General features: G+C 41.1%; 1 protein-coding gene across 12 annotated transcripts in view; it reads right to left on the bottom strand.

Annotated features, from left to right (window-relative positions):
- NCKAP5 (NCK associated protein 5) overlaps positions 1-12,768 on the bottom strand; it is a 1,052,051-nt gene that overhangs the window by 77,634 nt on the left and 961,649 nt on the right. For all 12 annotated transcript variants that reach the window (XR_003793798.1, XM_029224397.1, XM_029224398.1 and 9 more), the window contains one exon: positions 9,879-9,957. Coding sequence is in view for 11 of the 12 variants with exons in the window: in XM_029224397.1 (XP_029080230.1) it covers positions 9,879-9,957 (79 nt within the window). In the remaining variant the exon portion in view is untranslated. The remainder of the gene's footprint in view (positions 1-9,878; positions 9,958-12,768) is intronic.

Below are 12,768 nucleotides of genomic sequence, written 5' to 3'. Positions count from 1 at the left end.
GTCCTTTCTCCCTTTTAAAAAAAATCAAGCATACTATAGGTACTACTATGCTCCTGGCTTTTCTCACTTAATAATGTACCTCAGAAATTGTTCCTTACCAGTAAAGATCTTCCTTATTTCTTTTTTACAGCTGTATAATATTCCATTTTCGGATTCATCTGACTAGTACCCTATTAATGGACATTTGGTTCACCTGTGATTTTTTCCTATTACTATGAACAATGCTTTGGGGCATGCATTATTTTTCATATGTGCGAGTATGTCTATAGGATAAATTATTTGATTGGAATTGCTATTTAATAGCATTAAGTATGTGTGACTTTTATTAGACATTGCCAAATTCTCATCCATAGAGGTTGTACTAGTACCCTCTCACCTAAGTATGTAACAATGCCTCTTTCCTCACATCCTTGCCAACAAAGTTTATCTTAAAACTTTTTTTTTTTTTTTTTTTGTGGTACGCGGGCCTCTCACTGTTGTGGTCTCTCCCGTTGTGGGGCACAGGCTCCAGACGCGCAGGCCCAGTGGCCACGGCTCACGGGCCCAGCCGCTCCGCGGCATGTGGGATCCTCCCGGACCGGGGCACGAACCCGCGTCCCCTGCATCGGCAGGCGGACTCTCAACCACTGTGCCACCAGGGAAGCCCCGTCTTAAAACTTTTTAAGCTTTTCCAATGTGATAGATAAAAAACAGGATCTAAGTGTCATTTTTAATGTGGGTTTCTTTGATCACGAATGCATCTCTTTTATTATGAATGTGCCTTTCTGACCCTGTTTCTGTAGAAATGTCTTTTTCTCGGGCCCTCTTCTGCTTCTTCCTTCTACTCTTAAGGGCCCTTGTGATGCGTTGGGTCCACCCCAATTCTGAGGTCAACAACTCAGTGTTTTTAAGCCACTCTTGCACCCCTTCCACTAGATCCTTCTCTCACTACTTCCCCTCCATAAGGTAACCCATTGTTGGATTTCATGCTACTCATTCATTTGCTGTGGTTTTTAAATTTGTTTTTGTAGTAAAAAAAAAAAAAATGTAACACTGGATTACATTCATGTATAGGCACATGTGCAGAGGTGTACTGGTTTATGATGTAAAAAGTTACTACTGTGGATACTAGTCAAAAAAGTTTGAAAGGCCTGGCTCTAGAAAAACCCTTGGCAACTATATCAGGGAATATATACCACCATGGTGACCCTAGCAACACTGTCATAATTGCAAAAAATGGAAAACAACCCAAATATTTATCAACAGTAGAAAGGATAAATAAAATTCGCACTTTTTCTGCTCTGGAAGACCGTACAGCAGTGAAAATTAATGAACTACAACTGCAGGGACCATCGTTGATTCAGCGCAAAAACAACGTTGACCGAAATAAAGCCAGTTGTAGTAGAATATTTACAGTATGATGCTATTTGTATAATAAGCAAAATTAACAATAGTGTGGTAAGACTATATAAATAAAAGTGAGTACTACGTGCAGACTATAAAACTATACATATGTGCACACACACATCTATATACACACATGTATACATACATACATATATATACCATAAATTCTTTATCTGTCATCTATCAACAGACCAATATCTTGGCTATTGTGAATAATGGTGCAGCTAACTCTTTGAGACAGTGATTTTATTTCCAAATAGAACTATCATGCAGTCTAGCAATCCCACTTCTGGATATATATCGGAAGGGAAAAAACTCACTATCCTTAAGCGTATATTTCCTTTTATTTACCTTGCTTGGAACTCATTTGGCTTCCTGAATCTGGGGGTTGGTAACTTTCTTCAATTCTACAAAATTCTCAGCCACTCACACTTTTAAAATTGTGTCTTTCCTGTTCATTCTATTCTCTGCTTCAGGAGCTACAATTAGATGCATGTGGATTTCATCACCTTTTACTTAATTTAACCTCTCTTTCATATTATCCATGTTCTTGGCCCTCTGTGACACATTTTTGTGTACTTTTTCAATTCTATTTTCTAGTTCAGTAATTCTCTCTTCAGTGATGATAAATACTATTCTGACAACATTTAATTTTTCTGAAGTTCTCTTGTGTCCTTTTTTGAAATTTGACTGCTCATCTCTTTGTTCGTTAACTTTCATTTCCATTTTTGTTTAAATGCATTAAATATCTTTGGTTTATATCCTCTATTGGATAATTTCCAATTCTGCAGTCTTTGCAGGCCTCATGCTATAGCTTTGGTTTTTGTTTTTTTTTTTCCTGATACTGACTGATGAAGTCATTTTTTCCCCTCATGTCTTTAATGGTGTTCTATTCTGAGTTAATTTTCCTTAGAACTTTATCTGTATTCAAATTTTAGAGTGGGTGCAGGAGAGGATTTGAGTTGGGTTCTGCCAGATTCCTGAGAGTACTACCACCCTGAATCTGTGTTTTGTTCTTTTTAAACCTTTCATCATGATAAATTTCCAATATTCTCAAACAGTGTAATGTATCCTCATATACCCACTGCCCAGCTTTAAAATATTAATATTCTGCCATTCTTGTTTCATCTATTTCCTCTCCCAGTTCTTCTCTGGAATATTTAAACTCACACCTCAGACCATTTAAAATTGTCAAGCTTGGACTTCCCTGGTGGCACAGTGATTAAGAATCCACCTGCCAATGCAGCGGTTCAAGCCCTGTCCGGAAAGATCCCACATGATGTGGAGCAACTAAGCCCATGCGCCACAACTACTGAGCCTGCGAGCCACAACTACTGAGCCCACGTGCCACAACTACTGAAGCTGGCGCGCCTAGAGCCCGTGCTCTGCAACAAGAGAAGCCACCACAATGAGAAGCCTGTGCACCGCAATGAAGAGTAGCCCCCGCTTGCCGCAACTAGAGAAAGCCCGCGCACAGCAACCAACACCCAATGCAGCCAAAAATTTCAAAATATAAATAAATAAAAATTTAAAAAACGTTTGTCAAGCTGGGGGGCTCAGGGGACACAAAGAGAGACTGAATTAATTCCCTGACCCACATGAGTGTGAGCTAATGACTCAGAATCTTCAGAGGAGACATGTTTTTCCTTCTCTTTTTTTTTTCCCGCTAGAGTTGAGACAGAGTTGAGGCTGAGTCAGGAGCTTATTCCCACTGTCTTCCTCCGTGGGGTACGTTTGTCACCACTGCTCTTGGGAATTCAGCTTTATGCTGGATGGGGAAGGGGTGTTTTTGATGTAACATTTCACCCTGCTCAGGCCCTAGGCTTTCATTAGGCCAACAGTTTAGCTCTTTAACACCAGGCTCCAGGTAGAGTGACCAACTGTTCCAGTTTGTCCAGGTTCTGAGGGGTTTCCTGGGATGAGGGACTTTCAGTGCTAAAACCAAGAAAGCCAAAGTCAAACTAGAACAGTTGGTCACCCTAGTTCGAGGTCACCAGAGACTAGTACGTACCCCTTGGGCAAGGGGTACTCTCTCCCCTCTGCATTCAAACTTTCTTGCTGTCCCCAGCCTCTGATCAATTTTTTGCCTGAAGCTCAACCATGCATTTAAGAAAATAGGTATATTTTTATATTATATTCTATGCTCTTAGGTGTGGCATCCTGTGAAAGGATTTTGAAATCCTAATTCGAAATATTGCCAGATAAAAGGAAGTCTCTGAAGATTTACTTTTTTGAAAACTAGGCCCAGATTTTTAAAAGTGTCATATGTTACATAAAAATCTAGACTTTTGGCTTCTGGTGAGAAATGGAAAGACGTGGCTACTTAGGGCCAGCCTTCTTCTATGCTGACAACTGGAACTGGCAAGCAGCTGCTCCCCTAGAATGGGCTGTGTTCTCCCCATGTCTCAAGACTCCCATCATTCATACAGTGTATGCCTGTGAATGTCAAGTCCAGCCCATCTCACTCATTGACCCAGGGGCTTGGTTGAGTTTGCAACCCCTGACCAAGCAATCTACTAAAGGGATCCTTGGTCTCTGATGCCTGCAAGGTGACCAAAAAAAGTACCTAGTCATCATTTAGCATTCTTGGGGGTTTATTTAACTTGACCTCACGGCTGTGCACTAAGCACCGGACGATGGTTCCACTCCATACCAGCCACAGTGCTGAGCGACACACATAACCTTTCAGGACGTACATTTCCTCATCCGCACAAGGGTGAGCACAGTCCTTAGTCTGCAGGGCTGATGTGAGGATAAAACAAGGCAACATACATACCAGCACTTTGGCCAGTGCCTAGCATATAGAAAGCTCTTGATAAAGAGTGAGTATTGGTATAATACATGACACCGTCTTCTTTCAGAACTTTCTGTCACGTTGGCAGCTTTCTGGTTCAGAGGCTGAGGCGCTCTGTTGTTTGACTTTGTTTTGACCTCCACCTCTTCCTTCCTTTGCCATAAGTCACACACACAGTCTTATATTTACTTTAAGTGGATTAATTGTATTTTAAGAAATTGAGGGAACTGTACAAAATGAGGTCTCTCTACAGCTATTTCAGATTCCCCAACCATGTACTTTAGAGCAATCGGCCTTGGGAAAATGGGGGGGAAAAAAAGACAAAGCTTATTTAACATAGCCACTTACCACCTGTTCAGTGGGCCCTTTCCCCTACTAGCACGTGGATTAATTAGTGTCACCCCCCAGGGCTTCATGTCTGCCTCTGCCCTCGCAGCTGAGATCTCTGTCTGAAAAGCACCGCCCTTATAGGGTCTTGCTGGTGCTAATGTGAGAGACACGCTGAGATTGTCTGTCAGTGACACTCAGTGGGTACCCTTCCCAAACACCAGCTGTATTATAACAAGAGACGTGAGCACTTGTACCCAAAGGAGTTACCCACGGGTAGGACATTTAGGTACACCCTGATAGATCTGCAGCAGAGTTCTTTTGGGGCAGGGAGCCCTTTGGCAACCCTGAAATAGTCCACCCTTTTACACGAATGCGTGACTCTGCTCATCATGGCACACCACTTGTGAGGAAACAGTACGGCGACTAGTGCATCTGGTTGGTCCAAGGCTAAAGGAGAGAAAATGAAAGTATGTTTTTATTTTAAAAGCCTAAGCATGAGCACCATAGTGATTGGATGGCCACTTCTTAGCGTGTTGGTCTTTTCAAACAATTTTCCACTGTCTATGTATTGTCTGTAGGATTAAGTTCGAACACCTAAGCTTGCCTTTCAAGGTCTCCACAATCCGGTCCCATCCCACAAAACCCCTCTGTCTGTACCTCGTCCTCAAAGCTTACCCTCTGCTCTAGCCAGGCTGGTCCTCTGCTGACCCCCTTCCCTACAGTGTGCCGTATTCCTATCTCCAGGTCTCTGATTACGCTGCTTACCTTGAGTTGAAGGAAATCTCTGCCCCCTTTGCTGATGAAATCCTACCCCTTAGGAAAGTGGTTCCCAAACTTTGCTGCACATTGGAATCACCTGGGGATCTTTACAGACTACTAATGCGTGGCTCCACTCCCTAGACCTTGTGATTTAATTGTTACGGGGTGTGACCTGGGCATCAGCATTTTTAGAGCCTTCCCGGAGGATTCTGATGTGTTGCAGAGTTTGGGAGCCACTGGTATAAATTGCAAACACTCTTAAACTTCAGTATCTCGCTGTCTCACTCTTGCCTTTTCCTGTTCATGAACATCAACACTTCTGGATTCACCAAAGGTGGGCTCCACACCCTGCCCTGTGTACTCATATGTATGGAGAGTATGCCTCTAAGTTATCTGTGATTACACGGCATCAGAATTATTTGCTTGCTTCTCTGTTTCCCCACTGAACTGGAGTTCACAGAATATACGTACTGTGTCTTATTCATCTCTGTATCTTTGGCTTCTAAAACAGGGCATGGCTGGGAGAAGATGCTCCATATAGGCTTGTTGAACTAAAGAGAACTCAGCTCCTTGGTGCAATCTACAGAGCAAATATTTTACAGGAGTAAAAAAGCCATACTTGCAACTCTCTAAGGCTACAATTCTCTATCTCTCTAGTAAAAAACAGAGAGGGAGTCACAGTCTATGATTCACTATGCTGACAAATATGGAAATCTCCACCAAAGCCTTATCTCATGCCTGCCTCTGGTATTTAGAAGGAAGCACTCTTAAGGAACAAGCTGACAGATGACGAAAACAGAGAACCAGCCGCAAGGGAGTGAGACACAAGAAGGATGACATGTAATGTTCCAAGCACAGGGCTTTGTACATAGGAGATACTCAATGGATAGAAACTAATATTACCAGTTCCAGTCCTTGGTCAGAAAGAACCGCATGGTCCTGTTTCCACGGGTCTACCTTCATGACAGGTGGGATTTATATTTTGGGCTGCCAGGTGCCAAGCCCCCCCCCCACTTTGAAGTTCGGCACTTGTGGTTATAGATGGGTGAACTCAGTGCAGCCACTATAGAAACTTCCTTGCCCAAGCTATTACCCTATAGTACCTCTCAGGTGTCATTTGTATATTCGGACATGCAGAAGTATTGTCACCCTGGGAAGTATTCATGTGGATCCAGATTATGGAAAACCATTCTATCTGATTCCTCATCCACAGGTATTATTATCTAAGTGGTTTCCAGTTCAGAGCCAGTCTGTTACAAGTCACCAGAACATTCTCTATTGAATATCCGAGTCGTTACTGAGAACATTTGTACTTCCCATTCACATCTGTTTTGATGATCAGTAGCTCACTCTTTCCACAATTAAGCCACATATGTCAGCACGTTATTCAAAAGGTGACCTTTGACTCAAATGGACTTCCACTCAAAAAGCTGTGAAAGCCTGATTAGCTTTCTGAGATGTTTTAAATTTTATTTTTACTATGAATGTCCTTCACTGTGCTTTGGGCACACAAACTTGCATTCGGTAACAACTCTTTAGATTTGGGGAAATACCATGCATCCTTCACTTCACGAGAGTCTACCAAGCAGCCTTGTTTTCTTGGTTATCATTTAATTCAGCTTGATTTCTTCCTCAAACTCCTCAGAAGACATTTCTTCCTCTTTAAAGGAATTTCCAAATCCCCTGTCTCCTCTTAGGAGATTATTTTTGATGCTATCACTGGCTGATGTTTTTAATATGAGACAATGTCATTTGAATTCCTACTGACCATTTAATCCTATTAGATAATTAGTGTAATACACTGGGTGAATCTATTACAGTTAAATAACAAGAAAGAACAATTGGTGTTGGTGATCATTTGTGTAGGCTAGCCTAGTCATTTGCTTGTTGCTTATTAACATGAAAGTCTGACATTTGTTAGGGCAATTTGAAAGAAAAGAATCTAGTTGCGTTATTTAACTTATTTCATGAATCTTGAATTTCAATATAGAGCAGGTTTGGTTAACAGCATCCTGTCTTGTAATCAACTCAGACCATTTTGATGAAGCCAACACGATTATCCTTAACCACAGAAATGCAAACATTCAGATTCACAGATTTTTCTGATTGTTGTTCTTTGTCAAAGATACTAGCTGTTGCTTGGTTAGAAGAAGACCATATTTAGATTTGCTCAGTTGCTGTGATTGGAAATATTCTATGGTTATAAATATTGGCAGGATATGTGATAACACTTAGTCTAGACAAAATGAAGAACACTGGGATTCGCAGGGTGCTAAAAAAATATTTTTTCAGTCATGTTTGTGCAATAAAGATAAATAGCCACTCGATTTGTTGAGTCTCACTCAGCCTTGAAATGGATGAACTTTTTAAAAGGCCTGTGGTAATACTGATTGGCTAACTCAGGGAACACTTTCAACCCTCTTCTCTCTGCTACCTCATGCAGTAGAGGCTGGGAAGCAACATACTGACTTTCCCAGCATCCCTTGCACCTAAGCTTGGCTTTATGATCTGGTTCTCACTGATGACATGTAACCTGAAGTCTGTGGTGCAGGGCGGTGATTCTGAAGGAATTTTTACTTTTCCTTGCACTTTGTGTCCCAAATGTAGCTGGGATGCCTGGAGTGGTGGGAATTAATTTGCAACCAGAAGTGACAAGCATGAGGACCAAAAAACAGGGTTTCGGATAGAATTGTTGAGCTGCTGCTTCTCTTTTATGTTTCCCTTCCTCCAGACTTTTAATTATATAAGATGACTCAATGACTTTATTCCTTAAGTCATGGCTAGTCAGTTTTGTTGTTGTTACTTGCTGCCAGGAGCAGCTTGTTCGGATAGGTCTCCACCAGTTTGAAGAGATGAGTCTACAATTATGTGAAACAGAAACAGAGTCCAAATTTACTTCCTTGAGAGTAATCTAAACCAGCACTTTCCAGCAGAACTTTGTATGATGATGGAAAAAGAGGCCATATAGAATACGTGGCCACTGAGTACTTAAAATGTGGCTAGTGCAATTGAGGAACTGAATTTTTAATTTTCTGTAGTTTTCATGAATTTAAACTGAACCTGAAATAACTACATGTGACTAATGGCTATCATGTGAAACAGTACAGATCTAAAGAATTGCTAGCCTATAAAAAAAATATGCAGATTACTATAGCTCTCTCTCGAAAATTCGGCCTCTCACTTTATGTATGTTATCGTACAAGCCGAAGAATACCTCATTATGGAAAAATGATGACTCAGTGGGGCTTTACGTAGTGCCACGTTTGAAGGTTGCTGAACAATATTTAACTTGCGCATTAGCTAACTACACAGAACTGACACTAATTTAAGCATTTTACTGACAACTGTACAACTGACATTTTACTCTCAGTTATCACTGACAACTAAGTGTACTAAAGGATGTCTTTCTGGAATAATACTCTCATTCAGACTCCACTCATCCAGCTATTTGTTAAGACTTTTGTATTCCCAATTACAACAGAAAAGAATAATAATGGTGTGCCAGTCTCATTAAGCTGTGAGGGTATGATAACTCTCTGAGATCAACTGTAAATTATAGTTGGGAGAAGGCAGCTGGGTAAGCTGGAAAGGCAGCCGCAAAACATACCAACATGGCTCTAGGAGTGGTGAGATACTGAGAGTTGGCAGCTAAAGGTACTCCAGGGAAAGGGCAGGAGCCGTGCATACTGATTATGCCAGCCACCAGAAAGCTGGAGGGCCGTCATGCCCTAGAGGATGGTATTCAGTACTGTCTACTACACCCAAATGTGATTGGAAAAAATGATTCTCTCATGCCTTGATGTTTTGTGTAAAACTAAATAATCAGCACGCTTACATTTCACAGCTATTTTTTAGAGCCCAAAGAACAACTAATTTTGCAAGTGTCCACGGTGGCCCAGAGCTGTTAAAGTTATCACGTCTTCTATCTCCTGACGAGGACCACCGTCGCAGACAGCTACTCTATTACCAGCTACTTCCTGACTGCTGGAAACAGGTAAGCAAAATCCCTTTGTGTTAGAAACCTGAGTTCCTTCAACGTGGGCTCATGTAAAATTTTAGGACAGAGCTGACAAAGCAAAGGTATCTCTGAGAAAGGACTACCTATAATCAGGGTTCTAACAGAAACGATGAAGAAAATGAGGTGAATTTGGCAAGCCGTATATACTTAATCTGTTTAGTTCTATGTGTAAAACATATCCAATTTAAAAAATATTCAGTATAAGAAAGCTAACACTCCACACTTCTAACCAATGGTAGTGCTCCCTGAGACAGTTACAGAAACTGGATCAATTCAACGTTGATTTTTTCCGCAGAGAGAAATTATTTACACTCAGTATCATTTTCGTTTCATATTGACAAGGACTCACTTATCAGTTGGCATTGCGTTCCTTTGCAAATACCTACGTTTTCTTCATAGGTTCTGCTTTGAGCCACTTATTTTATGGTGGCTTCCAATGCCTAAGAAGATAAGGGTTATCACGCGTGAGAAGTTAAGACCCAGTCCTGGTAGAGGGCATAAGACATGACCTTTAGGAACACACCGTGTCTGAAATAAGGTCGCACGTAGAAAACATCTCAGTGAAAGGCATATTGAGACATGAATTTTTACCTATGGTATGGCTCTGAAATGCAGAATCTGCAACTGTATCTTCTTCATCCTCTTGCAAGTGTTCATTTGCCTCTTTTATCTGCAGTAACAAGGAAACACTGTGAGTTCCTATGTGTTATATTAAATCGATTGTGTAACCCTCAGAATATTGGTACATTCTACAACAAACACGTGGGTGTGTATGTGTGAGTGTGTGTGTGTGTATATATATATATATATATATACACACACATATTTTCTTCACTCCATTTTCCCCTACTCTATCACTTGGCTTTATTACAAGTTTTAATTATAAGAGCATATTTTCAGAAATATAACCCCAGCTCTGAAAGCAAGTTTTAGGGTACCTGATTCTACATAAGATTTTCGAGATAACAGCTATAGTTCTTTTTAATACTTAATAAAGTCAGTAACACAGAGCTGCTGGGAAAAATTAAAGTCTAAGGAAACATAATTCTTCCAGGGACAGTGACTCCACCACAAGTTATTTTAATGAGAATAAAGAAATACACTTAGATCTGTTGACCTTCTCCTAGAGTATAACTCTCTAAGAAAATGTTATTTTGTTGTTGTTCTTTCCAGAATGAAATGTGAGGTGATTATGATGTGTGCTCAGTGAACTAGAAGGCTGATGCATTTACCTAGATTTTTTTCAGGTCAGAAACATCCGCCTTACATTTCAGCTGGGATATCCAGGAGTAGCAGTAGTAATAACAATATCATGAACAATATCAATAATAATAAAAACAGCAAACATTTAACTACTATGCAGCAGGAGCTGTTTTAAGCCCCTCACACCTGTGCTCTCCTAACCTTGCAATGCCAGGAGGTAAGTGCTATCGTTAGCTCCGTTTTGGACATAAGGGGCCTTGAAGAAACAGACAAGGTAAGCAATTGTCCAAGCGGTGGAACCAGGATTCAAACACAGCAAATCTGGTTTCAGTGTTGTGTTCATTTGGTGGAACTTTGTTATTCTCAAATTTCCATGGGACTATGCTGGTGTAGACTTGGCCACAAGGTCAAGACAGCTTATGGTCCTTGGCAGAATGGCCCTAAGTAGCTCTTTGAAAATACATCCCAGCCGGTCACCTGGGCAGCCAACGATAATCATGAACTGTGCAATGAACGCAGTGGGGGGACATTAGAGGTTGTCAGTGGATCTGCTCGGGGGCTCGAGTGGAATGCCAAGAAACCATTATTTTATACTTACAATATAGAAAGTCATATGCTGGTCAACTGACCTTGAGCTAGACTTAGCTTTCTACTTTTTAACCTCTTATTTTTCATGACTAATGGAATCAGACCAATTATTTACATTTCATGACCATGGTTCCAATATCAGAATGTAACTGGCGCCTAATCCGTACGTACTGAGAGCCAGGAGATGGAACACTCAGGAGTATGTCAATGACTGTCTGAACCCTGAAAGGAGAGGGTGTTAAGGGCTGAATATCCAGAGGCCACGCGTCATCACTTTCTTTCCCCATCAGCTGTCTGCTGCGAGCACTGCCTTGTTTGTTAGTACCCCCAGCAACACCAACCAGCCCTATTTCTCGTATTTATGGATGGCAGAGAGGAGAAGCTCTGTGTGCATCACCAAGACTAACGAGTTACTTATTCGCCTTCCAAAGTTCACCTAGCTCGGTGACCTCTTTGTGACAAAGCTACCAAGAAACCCAAAAGGAAGGAGACCCAAACACCTTAATTTCCATTAAGAATCCAACAGGGACTTTCTATCCTCATTTACAGAAGCATCAAGAAAATCTATATTTTCAGCCCGTTCCAATACCTAAGACAGGATGCTCCATATTTTCGCACACCTGTTAGGTAAGATAGTATTTCCTTTGGGTTTTTCTAAATCAACCAATTTTAAACTTGAAGGGGTGCCATGCTAACCTGCTAGAAAGTGGGTGAATCATCACCTCCATCAGCCTATGAAATCCTGAACAGAAGAAAGTAACGATTACAATACGGTTCTCATCTTGGAGATAAAGGAGAAGAGGCTTAGAGAGGGTTAGTGATCTGTTCAAGGTTATAAAAGGAAGTCAGTTTTAGAGTGGGCACTCCTGACTCCTATTCATTGCTGTAATTTAATTTTTCAGTGTGCTATCTTGTCACAGTCATCCCTTCCAGACCTTCCCAAGAACTACTATCTCTTTCTTAGTGTCTGGCAATTAGGTAGGCAGTATTCCAAATACACATAAACTATATTTTTATTTAAGAGTAGCAAAAAAGTTTTCTGTTTGTGTGTGTTAGTGCCCTGCTTCTCTTTCCTACTTGTTCCGACGCCTTCGGTGGAACTTAATCACCACCTCTGTCCGAGTATCATATTTAAGAAGGAAAATAAAAACCATCTTGAGGTCCTACCTATCAGCTCCTTGTCAGAACTTTTCTAGGGCTTTAAGTGCTTAACAGCAAATGCTAAACGTGGCCTCTTGGGTATTTATCAGAGGAACTGGGCTTGTAGACAGGAGTTTTTTCAGCTCTCCTGGGATAATGACCCCTGAGCAGCGAGTGACACATGAGGGGAAGTTTTGAATTGGAAGGGGATGGATGAAGAATCAACAAAGGAAAGGAAAATGGGGGAGTGCCTTAGAATGGCATACTTGTCAGCTCTAATTATCCATACAAATAGATTTCAATGCAAAGTGGTGAGTAATTTAAAAAATCCATTTCCATATGGAAATGCGGGGCATAATTTATTTTGGCAGCAGATTCCCCTTGCTAATTGTATTTCTCATAGGCTGAAATTAAAATGAATTTTCACTCTTGATCACACAGTGGCTGTGTGTTGGCGAAAGGCTGTGGAACTTTCCTGGGGGCAAGGGCCTGCGAGCTCAAGATGAAGAATTTGCCGAAGCGAATTCTTCACGTGGCAAAGCACTGCACA

This window comes from Monodon monoceros, unplaced genomic scaffold (genome assembly GCF_005190385.1).
Source record: "Monodon monoceros isolate NGI ecotype Baffin Bay Population unplaced genomic scaffold, NGI_Narwhal_1 Super_Scaffold_16, whole genome shotgun sequence".
Lineage (NCBI taxonomy): Eukaryota > Metazoa > Chordata > Mammalia > Artiodactyla > Monodontidae > Monodon > Monodon monoceros.
Note: the sequence above shows the minus strand (reverse complement) of the source record. Positions and strands in the feature narration are given on the sequence as shown.